General features: G+C 43.9%; 2 protein-coding genes across 2 annotated transcripts; both read right to left on the minus strand.

Moving 5' to 3' along the window:
* Positions 1-10,064: 10,064 nt before the first annotated feature.
* On the minus strand, positions 10,065-14,323 carry pdrg1 (p53 and DNA-damage regulated 1). Its single transcript, XM_034533662.1, has 5 exons — positions 13,948-14,323; positions 13,488-13,563; positions 13,231-13,305; positions 13,043-13,123; positions 10,065-11,294 (listed from the first exon to the last, which is right to left on the minus strand). Exons 1-5 carry the CDS (start codon positions 14,029-14,031, stop codon positions 11,212-11,214), a joined length of 399 nt encoding a protein of 132 aa, XP_034389553.1. The 5' UTR covers positions 14,032-14,323; the 3' UTR covers positions 10,065-11,211.
* A 1,627-nt stretch (positions 14,324-15,950) lies between these two features.
* LOC117731089 lies at positions 15,951-19,494 on the minus strand. The gene is made up of 4 exons (XM_034533239.1): positions 19,303-19,494; positions 18,977-19,061; positions 17,794-17,861; positions 15,951-17,711 (listed from the first exon to the last, which is right to left on the minus strand). The coding sequence occupies exons 1-4, from the start codon at positions 19,419-19,421 to the stop codon at positions 16,376-16,378; spliced, it is 1,608 nt and encodes a 535-aa protein (XP_034389130.1). The 5' UTR covers positions 19,422-19,494; the 3' UTR covers positions 15,951-16,375.
* Positions 19,495-20,725: the final 1,231 nt, after the last annotated feature.

The raw sequence follows: 20,725 nt of genomic DNA on the forward strand, positions 1-20,725 counted from the left end.
ACAGACGCCCTTCTCAGTGCTACATTATGAGTATTTGATTAAAACTGATGATGATTATCACCAACACATTTTAGTGTGCAAAGTTTGCTGGCTTGAGAGTATAACCCATGAACACTTCGAACATCTTTCTGCAAGCTCTAAATCCACCAGCACTTATTTAGAAAGTCCACCTGTTCTCTTTACTTTGATGGGGAACAAGACTTCCTGCATGGCCACAGCCTCCTCCGTGACTCCACAGAGGCCTCGATGCGATGTCTGCCACCTGAGAGGAGACGGGCCTTATGACAGCTGGCCCATACGGTTTATCATACTGGTCCACAACGGAGTCGGGAAGATCGATGCTTATCGCCATTAGGTGGTTTAACCGCCTGCTGCTTCAGAGATTGAGCAGTGCGCCCAGCAGTTGGCCAACAGTCCTTTCTTCTTTGGAGGTGTGTAGGTGCCCATGCAAACTCCATGGCGGAGTGTTCCCCCCCATGGCAGAGTGGGTTCTCTCTGGGTTCTCCAGCTCCCTCCCTCAATCCAAAGACATGCAGCTTAAGTCAATAGATGATTCTAAACTGCCCGTAGGTGTAAATGTGAGCATGAAGGGTATCCCTGCGATAGTCTGGCAACCTGTCCAGGAACCGTTAACAGGATAAGCGTTTACGGGTGATGATGGATCATCAGATGACACCCGGTAGTGAATGACCAAAACATGTTGAGAGATTCAGTGTTTTTGATTTTTTTTTTTAGCTAAAAGCTCGACCAGAGAGTATTCGGTCCATTACATTTGCAAGTTTAAGAAAGTTTCCTTAGTCCCAGCCACCACAACAAAGGATTCAAACTAGTGTTAACACAAGGCAAGTTTATTTGTATAGCACATTTCAACAACAAGGCAATTCAAAGTGCTTCACATAAAACCATTAAAAGCATCAAAACATAATGGAAAAGAAAACAAGATTCAAAAACAATTAAGAACATTCATTAAAACTTTAAAAACAGTCAAAAAGCAAGAAATAGAATAAACGTTTCCACCAACACCACGCCAAAGCCTGCAGCATTTTGGATAGAAGAAATAGAAGGGAGAGTCGCAAAAGAATAAAACGGGGAGACCAAAGGAAGATAGAAAGAAAAACATGAAACTAAATACATACCGTAACTACCATGCCCCTGAATGATAAATGGTCTGTACTTGTATGTTAACATCCCCCCATTCACACCTGTTCATATGCTGAAGACAGGGGGCAACCATGCAAGGGGCCACCTGACCATCATTTCTCCCACCGGAACCGCACCGATCCTGGGGTTGAAGGACGACCCACTGAGACACAGTTTACCCGTTCTGGAATAATAAAAGGTGATGTGGAAATAACTTTAATTCACGCACGATTTATAGATGAGGCCAGCACTTAAAAAGAGTGGATCCCTCCCAAAAAAAAAAGAAGTTTGGTTAAAACTGCTCTAAGATCTTATCTTCCAAATCCAAAAAGTTCTCTCATGTCAACATTATTTATGATGGAAAAACATCTTAAAGTTGCGATGAGAGCGACAACAGTAATGGATTGCAGTATTATGCCCAAGCTTTTTTTTGCCTGTTAACAAGGGATCATTTTAAGCCCTCTTTATTGTACAGCTTCAATTGCAACTTTTGCCAGAGGACTATACTTTTTTTAATCTCATTAGGGGATTACAAAATAGGAAATTGACAACTGATTGTGCCCCTACATCCCGATAGCCGACAGCAAAGTAACAGTGAATGCAAGAGCATTTTTCTTGTTGATAGAATAATAGCAAGCAGCTGTTTGCACTTGCAAGCATCATGTCACAATTACAGTAGTTGGAACTAGGTGTATCCCACACTCGACGATACAAACGTAAGTAATGATACCAATGTGAAACGTGGGAGGCCCGACACACAGGGAAGAAAGTTTCATTATCTTAATAACTAATGAACACAAGAATTCCGGTCCCACCCTTTGATTTGATATCCTCGCTCCTAACTCCTCAGGCAAGCTTTCTCTCTCCTCGACATGCATTAAACAAGGTGGAGCGCTGAGTTTCCAGGTCACAAGTGGGAGGAAAGAGTAGACAGGGGCACGTATAGGCATGAAATAGAAAAATGTGTTACTTCAATTTGGGCGTCATGGCCCTGTCAGGAACCCGACACATTCTCAATAAATCCTAAGTGTGCTTGATCTGTCTGAGTCCACCGACAGTTTGGGCATCTTGCACGCTGTTCATCATCTTATAGCACGGTGCAGGATATGTCTGTCTAAATGCGTTGGAAACTGACGAAAAAGGTCAGAAGGGTTAGTCAGGAACCTGAAGGCTGCCTGGAATAGGGGACACAGAGAGAGGGAGAGGCCATTACAGGACTGTTTCTGACTTACATGTACAGCTGTCAAAAGCCTGCGGAGTTGCCAAAGAATGTAACAGTCACAGAAGAAACTGGAAGCTATCCAAGAAGCTCATCAGATATAAGTGGCTTTAAATGACAATCAAGTTCAGCCTGTTCCTTTATGAAACCCTGCTGTATCCAATAAACTGGCTAACACAAAAAAGGGGTCATGCTTTGGTCATGTCCATTGCTGTGAGCCGCACAAAACACAGTTCACCTCCATTGCGTTATGTGCACAGCTACAGGACCCAAACGCCGTCAACAATGGAAAAGCAACTTTATTGCGCAACAAGGAGCTGGGGTCGGCCGGGGTGCCGACAGGACACGAGGAGCTGGGGTCGGCCGGGGCGCCGACAGGACACGAGGAGCTGGGATCGGCCGAGGCGCCGACGGGACACGGGGAGCTGGAGTCGTCCGGGGCGCCGACAGGACACTGGGAGCTGGAGTCGGCCGGGGCGCCGACAGGACACTGGGAGCTGGAGTCGGCCGGGGCGCCGACAGGACACTGGGAGCTGGAGTCGGCCGGGGCGCCGACGGGACACGAGGAGCTGGGGTTGGCCGGGGCGCCGACGGGACACGAGGAGCTGGGGTCGGCCGGGGCGCCAACAGGACACGAAACTGCGGCGTGGACTGCGGCGCAGCGTCGGCAGGAAGTCCGGCCCTTGCTCACAGGAAGTTGGGGTTGGCCGGAACACAGAGGCGGCAACAGGAACGGGCGAGGGCTGCAGCACGGAGGCGACTGCGGGAACCGGAGTAGTCTGCGGCACAGAGGCGGCAGCCGGAACCCTCCACCGACACGGTCCGGAGGTTTGCGCCCCCCACTCCGGGGCTGGGCCTGGGTGACCTCTGCCCCTGGGGCTACGAGGCCCCCCCCATAAGCCAAACAGGTCCCGTTGAAGGGGTCTGGTGCCGAGACCCTATGGGGGTTGTAGTTCCCCTTCTGGAGGCTACGAGGGCCCCCATAGGCCAAGCGGGTCCCTTCGAAGGGGTTTGGTGCCGAGACCCTATGGGGGTTGTAGTTCCCCTTCTGGAGGCTACGTGGGCCCCCATAAGCCAAGCGGGTCCCTTCGAAGGGGTTGTAGGCTGGGTCCATCTTTGGTCGGTTCGTTCTGTTATGTGCACAGCTACAGGACACAGGACCCAAACACCGTCAACGATGGAAAAGCAACTTTATTGCTCAACAGGATACAAAAACAGGATACAAAAACAGTCTCACACACAAGATCTTCCACAATCTAGACAAGACAAACCGACAAAGGGGAATGACACAAACAGGACTTAAATACAGAGGGCTGGTTCAGGTGATTGGACACAGGAGGAAACAATCAGGGACAGGGCAGACAATCACAGGGACAGGAAGTGAAGAGAAACAGAGGACACGAGAGACAAGGACTTCAAAATAAAACAGGAAACACGACAACGCTACAGATCCTGACACATTGTACTGAGATGGTGCTTGTATAGTGCACCATCTATTTTGTTACCCTTGGCAACACAATACCTTATTTTGATACTTTTTTTCATTTGACATAAGACGCCAAACTTATTAAATGTTATACAAAAGAACCTGAGTCACATTTTTCTTTGGCCATTTGGGAGAGATCCTGCACAACAAGCTGGAAATCACACGTTTAAAGTATTATGGCCTTTTATGGCCTATTATGAAGTTGATGCGGTGAAGGTGTCAGTCAGCGAGCAATAGCCTGTTTACACATCCAGTAGACGCCGAGCGACATTAGCATTCTGTAGAAGTCGAGATATGTTAATCCAATATTTTACTTTGGTCTCCACCAATTCCCGAGATAAATATCTGGTTCGTTAGCTGTTAAATATGACGGCATATCAAAGCCATGGTAGGAATTTAAAAAAACGACATCATGTATGGGGTCAGATGATAATACTCAGAGAGAACATTTGCATAATCTTTGAGAGTAAAGTGGCAGATTTCTGAGAACCGGTTCCTTTTTGTGTTTGTTGTGTTGCCAATGGGCTACAACTGAATGTTGTTGAGCATCCCTGTGTTCCATAATGACAATCCTTGAATCCCATAAATCATAAAACAGCAAAGACTAGGCCAACTCCCCTTCTCTCCTCCAGTGAATGGCATTTTACCTCCTAAGCCTCCCTGGAACCTACCACATGCCTATTTAAGTATAGGGTGAGCTTGCAGTAATGCAAGAACTCTAAGTTACTGCTGACTTCTCGATGGCTGCCATCCATTCCAATGGGTGTGCTCATTGGCTGTCATCCGTACCAATGAGCACACCACATATTGTTGGATGTCATTTACAACAGAATTGAAGCTTAAGCAGTAGTTCAGAAAGGAAAACTCTCTTTACACCTTTTCATTCATAAATCTCTCAGTCTCTATTTCTCTCTGTGATTTCTCTATCAGCTGATTAACCAACCAGATGCTGCAGTTTCCTTAAACCAATCATATCGTTGCTGTCAAACTTTTAAATAGGTTCTCCTCTCTGCTGCTTTCAGTTGTCATTTCAGCTCAAACCAGATGCGACCCTCCTCCACCCCAGTAACCTCAGCATTCAGTCATGCTCCTCGTTCATCATCGGGTTACAGTGGGTTTCCCTTCTTCACCACCACCTCCAGTGTCTGGACTAGGGGGGATTCTGCCTTATCAGAACTCAGCATCACTCCCCTTCGATTATCCTGATTATAATTGTTTGTACTTTTGGTTTATTTGATGAGGGACAGTGCACATCAATTCTGTAAATGTGCCAGAGTTAGTCAAGAAGCTATTTTTCATCTGTAGTCCCGAGATAGACTAATATCGTGATAGAGTCCAATCGCCCAACACTATTCAAATGTTATGCATATGTTATACATTATTGTTACATTCTAAACAAGTCTCTCCTGCTTGAACTACCTTACATTTCATCCTACATACTAACAATTCAATTCAGTTTATTTTATATAGCCCAATATCACAAATTACAAATTTGCCTAAATAATCTGGACGCATACAACATCCCTGTCCCAGGACCTCACATCGGATCAGGAAAAACTCCCAAATAATAGAAAAAAAAAACTTTCACAGGGAAAAAAGGGAAGAAACCTTCAGGAGAGCAACAGAGGAGGATCCCTCTCCCTGGATGGACAGAAGCGATAGATGTCATGTGTATAGAATGAACAGCATTACAGAGTTACAACACATTCAATGAATATGACAGAAATGTATGAATAATGAGTAGTAGGCATGGACCACGATCCAGACCCCCACAATCCATGAAACAGAAGGAGGTAGAAAGGAGGGGGGAGGGGGGCTGCCTAACAAGAGGACATAAGGAGGCAAACCCGTTTCCTTCGGGGAGCTGCTGAGCCGCTCCTCAACCTCAACATCCCCGGCAGAACAACAAGAATCCTATGAACCCAACAACAAATCAATCAATTATGCACCTTAATTGATAATGTATTGAATAAACATGGGATTATTATTAATTATCCAGACACAAACACACTTCATTTTGGGGAAACAGGGCTAACTGACATAATTAGGAAAAGCAAAAATAGAACACTGCAGGATAAAATGTTAGTACTCAAATTAGAGCCACTGTTCGTTAAAAACAATAAGAAGTACAGAGCTGGGAATGCTGGGTAATATTCCAAGAAAAAACACAGAATTTCTGAGATTTAAATCATAAATTCATGAGTCAAAAATGTATATCTTAGTTATATTTTGAGACTAAAATGTCTACATTTCCGAGGAATAATTATTAATAAAAGATACAAAAAAATAAATCGGAATAACTGTGGAGAGCAAAACCACTGTGATGAAAGTGCGTGCTTGTTTTGTTTAGGAACCACATCGCCTGCCTTTCTCTGGTTGGTCCAACCTCATCGGACCACGGATGCCACTGTTTAACACTGCAGAGTGGAACAAATATAATAACCTCCATCCATCCATTATTCCATTCTCATCTCTTATTGTCACTGTGTTAGCATGAAAGGAAAAACAACACGCAAGCAGTTGTGGGGTTTTTTTCTTCACAGAGTATGTTTGGACTAAAGTTTTTTCAACAGTTGGAAACAAACAGATAGATGTTGTTTGTCTCTACTATCCTGTAACCTCTAAGTCACGCCCACCAATGTGTGGTCACATGGTTGCTGATGTGTTTTGGCTTCATGTGTAGCCAACATATTTTCACAGTGTGCACACTTGTATAATCGAGAAAAAGAATTTGATAACTGACTGACGTGCCTTTACTCTGGGTGTGGTGTACATTCTGGCTTGTATCCAGCAGGGGGCGGGGTGGAGCGTTATTTTACTGTGCGTCAGGTTTTACGACAGGAGAAGTGATTTGCGGACGTGGCGCTGCAATCCCGTTTTCTGCTGAGTGAGGCTAAATGAACGGGAGTGAAGTTGTCCTGTCTCATTTGTTTGTCCTGTTTGCATGTGGGTGAATGGGTGGTCAAAGTTTAATAAATCTTGCTAAACACGCATGTTGTTTTGGGGTAAACAGGAAATAGATTTCTGTAAGGATGTATTTATGTGTGTATATTGGTGAGTAGCTTGATTTGCTGGTGCGCTGTGTTCATAGAAATGGCGCCGTGGTGAGTTTTGTTCTTGATATAAATGCTACGTTCATCAAGAGTTTCATTTGTGGTTCCATGAACATTTCAGTCCTAATATTTTCCTATTGTGAATAACTCTTAACATGTTTAGGTAGATCAACAAACGTTAAAGCACTTTGAACAAAAGAATAATCAAGAGAGAAGTAGAGTCATTGTCTCATAGACTTCTATACAATCAGAAACGTTGCCCCCTGATGGACATTAGAGAGAATGCAGGTTTTAAGACACATCGGGTGACTAACCTTTTTTTTTTTTACATAATAAAAAGCAACAATGCTGACTCATATCCGGGTTTTAGGACACATTCCTGCACCACTCTATAGTAACACTACCTCAACATCAATGTAATCCACAGTTTAATCTCGGAATGTCATGTGTTTTTTCTCGCTATATTAGCCTCCTTTCCCCACCTCCATACATGTATTTGTCTTGGTGTCTCCACAGGCCCTAATGCTGTCAGACTTAAACATCTCTCACCGACTCATGAGAACCTAAAGCCTCCTCCATCAAAGTTGACTGAACCGACCCTCCGGCCGAGCCTGTCCAAATAAAGCGTCTCTTCACCTGCATGTGAAACCGATCCCCCCCATACTTCTTTCGTCAAAGTGTTTCCTTTGCGTTAACATCTGCTGCTCCCTGTGCGCACGCATTCTGAGAGGACACCGGGAAAGCATGACGCCGCTGCGGCAGATTGGGACGCTGACAGCAAATGTGTTCACTACACATCTCAATACTCCAGCTGTTGGCCCTTTCGATAAGTCACCACCTGCATCGCCAAACCACACTATAATTACACACTGGTGCATGGCTTTATTTGGATTATCTCTAGTTGAGTGTGTGTGTGTGTGTGTGTGTGTTTTGGGGGGGGGCATTGTACAATCAATCATCGGTTTGCAGGTGGAGGAAGAATGCAGAGTCCCTCTTACTTAACACAGCGTTGTTGCGTGCCTCGACCGATCAGCAGGTTCCCATCGTTTGACTCATAAAGTCATCAACCAGAGCCGGTCTCCAGGTCTAAGAGTGGTGGCACGCAAACCACTGTCTGAGAGTGTGAAAACAAAACCACCGTCGCCACCTTCAGTCACACCGCCACGCTCTCCGGTTGCCCCGAGGCGTGCCGTGTTCGCTCATGCTCAAACGGCATGTCAGCCGGAGGCATTACACACAATAACGTAGACAGTTTATTCCCAGGATGGGTTGTCACATTGTAATTAAGGACGTACAATAGGTCTTAGTCAGACACAACGCCCCAGAACAAAAGAAAACAAAAACATACGCAAAAAAACACCCCAAATCATGAAAGTATTAAATACATGTAATCATAAGAAGAAACATTTGCACTGGAAAAACAAGTTTAAAAACTAAGAACTCACCCTGCAGCGGGTGAGTTCTTGGAACTTGGGTGACCCGCTTTAAAGCTTTCGCTTTAAAGACGTGATGAAAGCACTGACGAAAATGTCTGTTGTCCAACAAAAAGGAAGAGTGTGCTGAGGCCGAGGGACTCAAACACAGCATGGAGAATTTCGAGTTTGTCCTCCAAATAGTTATACAGGGTAAACTTCTTGAAACTGTAAATGTTGTTTCACAGAGCCTACAGAAACAGAATGTGGATATTTTGCAGGCAAGCGAATATCTAGCCGGTGTATCGCAGAGCCTTGCTGCACTCAGAGGGGAGTTTCAAAGCCTTAAAGAAAGTGCCCAAGATCTTGCCCAGTCTTGGGGCATTTCTCCCACATTTCTTCAAAAACGCGCCAGGCGCACCAAGAGGCATTTCGATGAGTTATGCGAGGATGAGAGGCTGCTGGATCCCGAGGAACACTTTAAAGTGTCAGTGTTTTACCAGACTGTAGACATAGCCATTACACAGGTGACCCGTAGGTTCAGTGGAATGCAAGAGGTGGCAAGGAGGTTTGGGTTCCTATGCCCACGAGAACTCCTGTCAAAGTCAGACAATGATATGTACCAGTCAGCGAGTGCCCTTGCTGAGCAATACTCTGACGACTTATCTGCGGACTTCCCAGACCAGGTGCTTGCCTTAAGACAGGCGTTAGAGTTCGCCATCAGGGAAATAAAAAATGGCTCAATTTATGATTTAGCAAACACTAACGCTAATAATAAAACACAACTCCATACTATCAAGTGTGCCTGATGTAGCCACGGCCATCAAATTATTTCTGACAATACCCGTGACTGTCGCAAGCGCTGAAAGGTCATTTTCCAAGCTAAAACTGATCAAAACATATCTCAGAAGCTCCATGTCACAAGAGAGGCTGTCAGGTCTGGCCATCCTTAGCATAGAGAATAAACGTGCGCGCAGTTTAGATGTAAAGAGCGTGGTTAAAGACTTTGCACACAGATTTGCTAAAAGACGCGCACATGTGTATTCAAATGCAAACCTGTAGAAAGTAGCCTACCGGTGTATCGACTATATGTAGGCATATTTGTTATGTTGTCGTAACATATGTTCTGTTTGAGCTGTTTGATAGGCCCTAGCATATGTTTTGTTTCTGTTGGAATACATTTGTTTGAGCTGTTTTTTCTGATTGAATAAATTTCCCTCAAAAGAAAAGCTTGGGTCCTGTTCGTTTATCTTTGGATAATGACCGCCGGACAATACATTATCCCTTACATATGGTGGGGGCTCTCAGGGTTATTCTGCAGGGGGGCCTCATGTGTTTCCGTTATGGCACTGAGCGGGTCACATAGACTTTAAAGTTACTAACACCACGGTGTCTTTCTGCTGCACCTGCACCGCCACCTTGTGGCCACAGTCTGAAGTAACGTTAACTGCAATATTGGGTTTAAATTGCTGAGCGTCTACTACGGAATAAAAAAATCTGAATCATGCTCCTGTAGGAAACCAATTAACTGAACTAAAGCCGTTTCCCCCCCGCTTCGTCAGAGTGGAGGCCCACAACCCGAGACCTTAAAAAGCCATGATTTAAAGGAATACTATTCTATATTACGACTCTTCTTCCTAATTCCGGTCTTTGGATTTATTGGCGGTGATGGTGTACTCACCTAAATTGGCTCCCGAGTTCTATTAGCCATAAAAATAAGTCCAATGTTACAAGAAACAGGAGCAGTCCATCAGTCAGGTTGTGAACAAACACTTTATTTCCGACTTTCATTTTTTACAACCAAATAAAGTACTAGCATGTTTGCGGCCTGTGTGAGCGCCTGAGCGCTAGTATGTTGTACATTTCTTCTGTGGGGAGGACAACGTTGTCGTTGTGATTAAAGTGAAGGCCGGAGTCGTGGAAATAAAACCCACGCTGCAGCAACCTGTGGTTATCCTGAGCGGTTGGCCTGAAATGAGCTTCACTGTGACATTATTTTAAAATGTTTATGATTTCAAATGGCGCTAGCTGTGGGCGAGGCTAACTGTGAGCGAGGCTAACTGTGAACTAGCCATAGCCAACTGTCAAAGGAGCCCAGTGGCTCCAGAGCACAAAAACCAAAGGAACTGCCAAATCAAACACAGGACTCCAAAACATGATTGATTTGTGCTGGCCTTCTACTCTTTCAACACCTGTGACGACTTTTTACACCTACACTCATGAACTCACAGCCATTAGCAGACGGTGGACCGCACAGTCCCGTTTAGTGAAATAACAATGCTAAACAGCTAATGTTAACAGAGGTAAGAGGCAAGCTATATTCAGTAAAACATTTTAAATGATTAACATTATCATGAAGTGTTCAAATGTTATCTTATCAAATGTAGTTTTTGGCAAGAAACTTAAATAAATTCAGTTGTTTGAAGGATGTTTTCATCTTAAGATTCATAAACTGACGTTTTTCTGTTTTTAAACACTGGTGTCGGATCGGTATTCCGCATCGGCCAATGCACAATTTCAGGTATCAGTATCAAAAAGAAAAAGATGCAGTATGGAAACATCTCCATTTCCAAAACTCACTGCAGAGGTCGTTTTAAAACAACACGTTGGAGTTGAACTTTAAGAAGTGAGAGGACAGAGGGAGTGGCTAGAATACACTTTTTGTATTAACGTTGCTCTTTTTTGTAGATTTTAGACCAAGAACACGATGTTTGACAAGAATTTAAAAAAAAATGTCTGAAAGGCCAGTGATGGAGATGTCAATTACATCCCTGTTGTCAATCATCCAGGAGGCTAACGTAGTTAGCATGAGCTGATCCAGAGGTTGCCGAGGCTCTTCAGCATCTTGCCAACATGTTCTCTTCTCTTATCGCCCTTTTCAGCAGTTCAGCAGAGCCGGTGTCATCTCTTTAAAAGGCTGTTGATGGCTCTGACTTCATCGGTGGACAGGGGGGAAAGATTGTAGCCTCTCAGCTGAGGTTTTCCTGCAAAACCAAGAAAAAGACACACGTCATGCTCACACTGCTGGGGGGGGACATTCGGGGGTGAGTTCACAATGACGGGTCTGCGGCCAATGATGAAGTGCACATCACTTGGAGCCGCCATCTTCCCTGCCTTAGATCCGCTTCACAAAAAGACACTGCGCTTATGATATGACAGCATAAACAAGCCCGTAAAGTGATGTCATTTTTCTGCAGAGGGACAGAAAATAAATTATTTGTTCATATTAGTTTCATTCAGTCTTTTCTGTTTTTTAAAATATGAGCGGACACAATGATAAATGCGCTTTAGTTACCACCAACTCGGTGATAATAATAATTTTACTGTAACTCTTTGTGACTATTAGCTCTGATTTTTGTGAATTCGACTGTTTTTGCAATGAGGCTTGTTTGCATGAAAAGGAGCCAAATGTGCACCAAATGTCTGCATATTATTATTTAAATCTGTGCAAATAGCACAGGAGCACCAATATGCTATTTGTTTAGCAGCAATCCTTTTGTGAAATTGTCCCCCAGTGTGCCGACTTTGCTTTGACTTCAGTTATCATCAAATTCTAAAGGAGGCATGATTCATGAAACAGCATCTAAAATGTTCCAATTGCATTGGATTTAAATAACATGAAGGAGTTCCCCTTTTCAACTAGTTTAAGATTCAGAGTTTAAGGACATATTAGCATCCATGGAGATGGTCTAGCTTTCAGAAATGGAGTGGAAGTGGAGACAAAGTAAAAAGGCTGGAACCCACCTATCAGAGAGTCTGGGAGTTCCTAAAATCATCCCTCTAGATCTCATCTCAATGTCCTGTCTGTCTGAGCTCCCTTAGCATTTGGCCGCTCTAGACTCTACAGGTGTCCATGGTTCCAATGGCGGTCCCATTATAGTTTTGCAGCTCGACATTGAACTGAACTCTGAATATTTTGACATTTTGGGAATTACGCTTATTATTAAAACTGCTTTTTACCGGTCAGTTGCCAGACAGCCTCGCGATAACAACAAGAGTCCAGGAAGGTAGCGTGTCTGGCTCTTCTCATGGGTAAGATGAGTGTTGTTTATTAAATAAACAAGGTACAACTAGTAGTTAGTGAGTTTAAATGTGCATTTTGGTTTCAACACCAGCTGTTAAAGGGATAGTCCAAGGCTTTTGAAATGGGGTTGTAAGAGGCACTACTCCATAAGAGAAACAGACGGGAGTAGCATTACGGTGGCAAAGCAATGTACTGCTGTGGACGTATTTAGATAACTAAAAAACTCTAGATTTAGAATATTTTCACCCCTCTACCTTGCCGTTCAAAAGCCCTTTCCAACAGGGAACTGTAACTGTTATCTATGTTCTGTTATGTTTTTATGTGCGTGCAGTCACTGTTATTGTCAAAGGAGCCTTGTGGCTTTGAAGAGAGAATAGATAACGGCTGCAGTTCCCCGTTGGAAAGGGCTGTCTGGGTAATATTTTAAATATAGTAGAAGCTTAAACTGATTCCATAATTTTAGGTGTCTAAAATATGTTTTGCTGCTGCCCCCGTCCACAGCAGGACATACCTTTGCTCCTGTGCTGCTACTCCTGTCTGAAGTACCTCATACAACCCAAAACATCTGACCTAACCCTCAAACATGACACGAGTGTATCATTCTTCTCAGCAAGAGGCAAATGAGCATATCTCCCAAAATGTCGACCTGCTCCTTTCGATCAGCGTGCCGCAGTGGGCCAACTGGACCAAGGAGATGCTCTTCATTACCTTGCATCTCGTTTAGACGGTTGACTTTTGCCTTCAGTCCTGTGCGAAGGTCGTTTATCTCCTTGTCCAGCTGCTCTTGGTCTAAGGTGAGAAAGAAAGATCGAAACACGTGGCGACAACAAGTGAACACAAATCGATTTATGATGGAAATCTAGCCAATTAATTCAAATTGTATTTAATTTGTTTACCTCTCTGGATCATCTCTCTCGTCTTCAATTTGGGGAATTTGATGAACATGTTTCCGAGGCAAACCTTCACTTTCTCTGCAAATCACAGCGGTGACTGTTATTACAACTGTACAGGTGACTTCTATCCACTGTGACATCACCGGAAACATTGTTTTCTCAACCAGAGTCAACGTGTCTGTGACATTACTGTTTAAATGCACGAGCACACTGGCCCTTTTCTCTTCTCTGACAACATCCTGTCACGAATGGTTGCTCACCTGAATCTGACATTTCGTTTTTCAGTGCGTTCAACGCCTCTCGGTTCCCGTTTCTCTTCGTGTCCAGGTCCACTATCTGAAACATCCACAGGGAAATGTACATAGTTCTCCACACGTACAGTCGATGATGCTTTCATTATGGGATAGTCAAGCTGACTGGTTGTACAGGAGTTTTGTAATATAACATTAAATATGCAACGTCGAGTATTTAAGGGGACACATTAGCTGCAGTAACAGTAACGTTACTGTATTTCATTGTTGCATGCAATGCTTTGCGTTTCTTTTTCTTGACAGTTTATTTATTGTTATTGTTAGGTTAATTAGCTAAAACTGACTGTGAACTACGAGCTAGTTAGCCTGGCTAGTTATCCTCAATGGCAGCTGACGTGTCAGGGCTCCCACGTGACCCCGCTCTGCGTCTTATTGCCAGCTTGTTGTTGCCCAGTAAGTATTTGATTACCTGTTGTCTCGTGGTGAGAACATCCTCAGCTGCCTCCTCGACTTCTGTCAAGTACTCCAAAACATGCTCGGGTACAGTGTCCATGGCGGATGTGTCGCATTAAAAATACGTCCGGCCTGAAACTACGAATGGAAACAGAACGGACCGCTTCGAGAAAGTTCTCTCAAACAGTCCTTATGGATAATAGATAAAGAACATTGAGCTAAGAAATTCCAGCAATTTGCACCAGGATGTGTTCGCTCTGTATTGTTGCTACTTTGATTCTCAGCCACACAAATTTAGTGATTTGAACTATTCCTATTTATTTTGCTCTTTATTACATTAGGCTCGTTCGAGATAAGCCAGTTCTGCGCAGAAGCGATCGGCGCGCAATGCATGCCGGTTAGATTTGTGTCCTGACTTGCTCCCGATTTGCGCTGACGTCATGCACACGTGGTCAACGATAGTCTCACGAGAGTGAGGTGGCGGTCGATTTTAGAGCCAGGCGCTGCAGGAGCTCTCCATCCACTGCGTGGCCCAGTGCATGATGGGAAACGCCTGGCTGTTGCCACATTAGAGAGCTGATTGGCTCTTAGATCTGACAACAAACACCACGTGTTGTAGAAAATTCACATTTTATGTGTAGTTGTAATACTTAACATTCGATTGTTCGCTATTTGTCTCATGTAGTGCAAAGATGTGGGTGTTAATAATAATAATAATAATAATGTATAAGGTTATTTATTTAGCATCTGTAAATGAATAATTTATAGAGAAATGACAACTATCTTCACATATATGTATTTATATAAATGTGTAAATAAATATGACATCCAACAACTACAATATGGCCAATCTTTTGTCCTCAATCCCAAAAAGTACATAGTTAAATATATCAAAAATTAGACCACTGTGAAAAGTAGATTTATTTTATTTTGGAAAATCCCATTTGTGTGACCTCAACAGATTGAAAATGCATTTGGTCCATTTGTGAGATTACATATTAGATATCCCAAACCTTATTTAATATGCCCGTTAAGATGATTAGTTCTGTTCAATATATTTGTTGGATTGCTGTGAAGTGAACTTCATCTCCAGACACATTTCAACAAATGCTGACACAATCTTCAACTATTACTGTATGATTCAGCTTTTGTATACTACTGCTGCTACTTCTTGGAACCACTGATACTTCTACCACAACCACTACTAAAACTTCAGCTGCTGAAAACTACTACTCTTGTTAGTACTACGAGATAAGTAGAAGGATCTCTTCTGCCTCAATTTCATCAAGAATGCAAACGCTATTTCTTTCGCCATAGTTATCACAATTAGGTCTGTAAACTAGTACTAAACTAGTTCCAACTGTTTTTGTGACTTCCTGTGTGTTCTTTGAAGGCAGCTGAAAACTGTCCGACTTGAGCTCAGTTTTCTGGCAACGCCCCCTGCAGTGGCCGCCTGCTCTCGTCTGGATTCCAGGCGAGGCGCAGCTCTAACGAACGAGCCTATTTACTCAATTTAGAACGGTGCACACAAAGCACTTTGATATGTTCAAGTCTGCATTAAAAAGACAGAAACTTCCATGTGTCTCAAAGTGCAACACTCAAACTACATTAGCCCACTACAATGACTCGCCTCCATCCATCAAATTTCCCCTGCAAAAAAAACCCATCTAATCCATTCACAATACCCTTTTTCAGGATTATATCACGTGACTAAACAGGCTGTACTTGATGTACTGTTTATTTGTCAAGCTTTAAAAAAAAAAACTCCCCTTATTCTTCTCTCCAACTATAATACGAGTAGATTGGAATGAGGTCTAGACATAGAGTTGACCGCTCCAGGACATTTATTTGGCTTGATGGTTTGCGTCTCTTTGGCCTCCGGTGTTGCTTTGTAAAATCTCAGAAGTTAAATTGTCTTGCAGGATGCAGCAGGGTTTCAACCCAGTATTTCCTCCTTTACCTTCACAGAGCTTTTACCACACATGTACAATGACTTACAAAGGATCAAACCCTTCAATTACAATTGGTGTAAACTTTAATTACGTTTATTATGCAGTTATTTCTTTTGGGCTAGTGGTGTTGAAAACTCCTGCATACAAATATATACAATGTGTATTGCAGAGTTGATTTATATGTAAAACTAAAATAAATATCCACATGCTCAAAGGATTTATTGTATGTATGATGGATAATGCATGTAAACATCCACAGTCGCATTAGCTTATTTGACTGCAATCACAGCGTTGGATTACATTTCATAATTCAACTGTAAATGGCAACAAAAAAAAACATCCACTCAAAATAGAAAAAGTACATTTACGATCTTGCTGCACTTTGTCACAGCTTGGTCAAATAAGAAAAATATATAGAAGATATACATTCATAATTAAATAGTAAACATGACTGATGGCAAACCGATTGCACTTATAGCCCTCAGCTTGCTACTATGTGACAAATTCAACCTGTTTCGGTCTGTTTATTGGACAATTCTTGGACCCAGATAAATTGTCCATTATTGCAGTGACGGCATCTGGTTTTATTTCCCATTCCCTGATCTCATCTATTCTCCTCCGCTCGGCTTCCCCTCTTCTACACTCGGAGCCGCTTCGTTTTTTCTCCGCAGCACCTTGTTGTCTCTCGGATCCACCTCTTCTCTGCTCAGAGCCACTTCTCCTCCGAAACCCCCCGGGCCTGTAGTCTGACACGCCTCCCCACGCTCCCAAGCAGTCCCCGACACTCGAGTCTCTGGCAGTGGACTGAGGTTTCGCGTTAGCACCGTGCACAGGGTTGCGGATGTTTCCCGAGGCCTGCATTCTCTTCAGGTGGCTGTTGGTCCTTGCGGGGCTGCCGAACCTCTGAGCTCGGGCCCCAGAGCTCCTCTCCGTTGAGTGCACCCGGCTCTCGCTGTAGCTCCTCTTGGGGAGCGACGCAGGGCCCCTGCCGCGCTCCGGTGTGGGACTCAGTCTGGACTGGCGGGTGGAGCGGCAGCACGATGGCGACATGCTGCAGGCGCAGTAGCGGATGCGGCAGAGGGTGCAAGCGCAGCCGGAGAGCAGGGCGCAGTGACTGGCCAGAGTGGAGAGGAAGGTGAGGGGGAAGGCACGTTGACACTGGAGGATGCACTTCGGAGAGCTGAGGCGTGACGAGGCGGCGGCAGCAGGCAACTTGTGGCAGCTGGATACGCCGTCCGACACCGACGGCGTCCTGCCCTCATCCTGGACAGTCTGAATCTGGCGCCACTCCAGCTGAAGCATCCTTTCCAGGTACCTTTCCAAAGGGCCCACGGGCTGGGGCCGAGGGGCCCCACGACCCTCTGTGTTGTAGAAGACAGCCAACTGACTGAGGCTCCAGGAGTTGAAAGGCGGAGGGAGGAAGTCTGGGAAGTCCAAACGACCGTGGGTGTGTCCTCTGGGTCCACGGCTGCAAGAAGAGCAGTCGTCGTCCTCGATGAGCTCCGGCCTCAGCTGGAGCTGTGGAGGTACCCGACGACAGGGCGACGCAGGAAGTTTCTCCAACTCAGAGAGGTCGGTGTCACTGTCCCCCTCTTCATGGCCGCCCGGGCTTCCTACCTCTGGGATTTGGGATGGCGTCTCATGTGGACCAGGACTCAAACAAGGCAGGCGGTGGCAGGGAAAGGCCGGTGTGTGTCTGCTCCTTCTCAAACCGCCGTGCTTGTGTTCCCTGAGGCCGCAGTGCTGAGCAGCCGGCCACACCTTCAGCTCCATCCTGTCCTCTGCGGGGGACAGTGGGCGGGACTTTGGCTCTGAGGTTCCCTGAGCACTAGAGAGAAAAGCTGATTATACTATATTTGCTCCCAGGCAGCACAGAATGGCACACCAATTGCATAAAACAGCAATCTCACCTGTGTTGAGATGTAACGCGTTTGGTCGAGGGGGTGTTAGGTTTCTGCTTTCTTCTTTGCTGCAGCTTCTGTGATCACAAACAGACACAGTTAAGCCTGCACACGTTTACATCTTATCACTAATACATTCTTTAAAAAGGTGCGACATGTGGCCAGAATGTTAGTTTAAAACCAGGCGGCAACCTCCGGTTCTGAGTCATGTCTTAAACATGCATTCTCTCTAATATCCAGCAGGGGGCGACTCCTATGGTTGTAAAGAAGTCTGAGAAAATGACTACTTCTCACTTGATGGATAGCTAAACATTGTAAACATGTGTTTATGGTCTCAATCTATAGTGTCAATTCTATACAGCATGATGTTCATTTAGTAAATGATGGTCCATTTAGAGTCAAATAGACCGTAAAGCAAAGTATGCTTTAGGGCGGGGCCACAGTGATTGACAAGCAGCTACCAGAGCCGTACAGTTGTCACTCCTCCATAGTGCAAATATGTTCAATTCCGTTCTCTGGTTGCAAAAAGTTGAGATGGCGACAGCCAAAGCGTGGAACTCAAGGCTTTAAAACGGCAGTCCACAAAACCAACTACGTTTACTTCTTTTATATATATAATATCTACTGTAACATCATTGGTACGGCACATCTACCAAAATTAACAAACTACAATACATCCAGAATTCAGCACCTACAAATAATGTATTTAAATCTACTTTTAATCTGTGATGCTAGTTTAGTATGTTTTATATATATATATATATATATATATATATATATATATATATATATATATATATATATATATATATATATATATATATATATAAACATAATGTGAAGAGGCTACACTAGGCAATACATATTTCACCTTTAAAACACATCTTTACTTCACAGTAATGCTGCAACTGTTTCACTGTTGATTAATCAGACTTAATGGATAAAACACTAGAAAATTGTTTACAACATTTCCCAGAACTTGAGATGTCTTCGAACTAGTTGCTTTGTTTGACCCAAAGTTAAAAAGTTCATATTTAATTTAGAGTGATTTCAATTCTCTAAAGCAGAGAAACACACATCCGAGATGCTCTTCAGCAAATGTTTGGCCAATAAATAATAGATTATTAAAACGGTTGCCGATTAATTTCTGTGACGGTCTAATCGACTCTTCTCGGCTCTAACTCACGCTCACCTTCTCACTGTTATTTTCTTGACTCGGCAGCGTGTGCTGCGGCTGCAGTGACTTCCTTTGTGACTGCCGCCTGCCCATTTTGGTGCTTGAAAAAAAAGATAAGAAAATAATAATTAAATATTACACACAACCAATTAACCCAATACGTTACGTATATCCCGGTATTTGCGGTGTAGACGCGACGGTTCTCTCATCATAATCACACAGACGACGAGCGAATCCAAGCGGCGTTTTGGAGATCAAAGCGCGGACACGCGAGCGACGGAGAGGCACGAGAGCATCATTTACGTGCATAGTAAGAAATGAACATCTGAAGCTCGCGCTACCTGGCCACACTAGGCCTGCTGTTGCTCCACGCCGCCTTCTTCTTCCACTCCTTGTCCCTGACGGAGACCCGGCTCTCCGGGCATTGTTGTGGTACCCGCTCCTGCAGTATTGTGCCCATCCTAAAGCTCACAGAAGGCACCCAGAAAAAAAGAGCGCGTGGGAGTGGGGAGGAGGGGGGTGTTCACGCGAAACACGGGAAACACGGCGACGTGATCATAGTAAGTAGCGAGGGGGCGGGGCGGGCGGTATGCTCTAAGCCAACAGCTCCCATCGTGTTTTTTTTAATAATGAAAAACACATCAGCTTGATTGACGATTCAGATGCCGTCCAGCAGAGGGCAGCGCAGCGCCGTTCTGTGTGACGCTCTACCCGGTGGGACGCGTTCAATAAGTCGTTTAGGTTAGAAGAACGTCTCTGAAATAAATAGAGGAAAACACATGTATGATCTTTATTCATCTTTTCATACTGCAACCTGTATTTCCTACAACCAAAAGCACGTTTAAAAGGTACCTGCATTTTAATCGATATGCTACCGATACTTTTTGTAACATTTTTAACAAGGAGCTAACAATACCGATAATGGGTATTTGATTTTGCAAAAATAGTGGTAAGAAAAATGAAAAAAGAGGTCAATCAACTTAAAGGTGCTACATGAAATACACCTGGTCCATAGACATAAGCACACAGGTGACATGAGCATTTCACCTCCACGACTAGTTCCATACAATCTCAAGTAATCAGTTAAAGAAAAAAAGAACTATGAACTAATTACTAATAACAACTGCTGAAACTCTGAGAACCGGTCAAGAGTGCCAGCCGTGTTCTGGTTTTTGCACCTTTGGAATTGTATCCAATAAAAATAACTCTATAAACGTACCCCGACCATGGAGCTGCTCTACGTCTTCGTCCTCTGATGTTGGACTGAGGACAGACTGGAGACTCACTATCACCTCCGGAGCTACAAGTCTTTTTTACAGGACGGCCTGACTTTGCTGGATCGCAATATATGTCAGAGATGTATTTGGCATAACGTCAAAGCTGGTACTACTTCACATTCTTTATAGTTAATTTGTTGAATTTGCTTGTTTTTTAAAAACTAAATATGTTGCACCTTGAAAGGCAAATCACATGACGCATACCGGCCATTATCACAAAAGCAAATGAGTACAATTATATAACATTTCTGGTACTAATAAGTATATCTAAAAATTGTTCAGTATTTAACAGAAATACTATGAGTACATCATAAGTTTACTTAATACTTTCAGGATGTGTTTTTAAATGTGTTATGATCAGTGAGTGAGAACCCAAAATGCAGGACACTGACCAACTATACCAGCCGCATGACTTTGAGTATATGCAAGGCTGTAAAGGTGGACTAGCAGGCATTAAAACATTTAGAAGACTCATTTAGCCACTTTT

Source organism: Cyclopterus lumpus, chromosome 5, assembly GCF_009769545.1.
Source record: "Cyclopterus lumpus isolate fCycLum1 chromosome 5, fCycLum1.pri, whole genome shotgun sequence".
In the NCBI taxonomy this organism is placed as follows: Eukaryota; Metazoa; Chordata; class Actinopteri; order Perciformes; family Cyclopteridae; genus Cyclopterus; species Cyclopterus lumpus.

Excerpts from the sequence above, each read along its gene's own strand:
- pdrg1 (XM_034533662.1), bottom strand. The coding sequence starts at position 14,031 with ATGGACACTGTACCCGAGCATGTTTTGGAGTACTTGACAGAAGTCGAG. Across the intron at positions 13,564-13,947 it reads TTCTCACCACGAGACAACAG|ATAGTGGACCTGGACACGAA; the intron begins GTAATCAAATAC and ends TGGATGTTTCAG. Across the intron at positions 11,295-13,042 it reads CCGTCTAAACGAGATGCAAG|GAAAACCTCAGCTGAGAGGC; the intron begins GTAATGAAGAGC and ends TTGGTTTTGCAG.
- LOC117731089 (XM_034533239.1), bottom strand. The coding sequence starts at position 19,421 with ATGGGCACAATACTGCAGGAGCGGGTACCACAACAATGCCCGGAGAGC. Across the intron at positions 19,062-19,302 it reads AGCAGGCCTAGTGTGGCCAG|CACCAAAATGGGCAGGCGGC; the intron begins GTAGCGCGAGCT and ends TTTTTTTTCAAG. Across the intron at positions 17,712-17,793 it reads CGCGTTACATCTCAACACAG|TGCTCAGGGAACCTCAGAGC; the intron begins GTGAGATTGCTG and ends TTTTCTCTCTAG.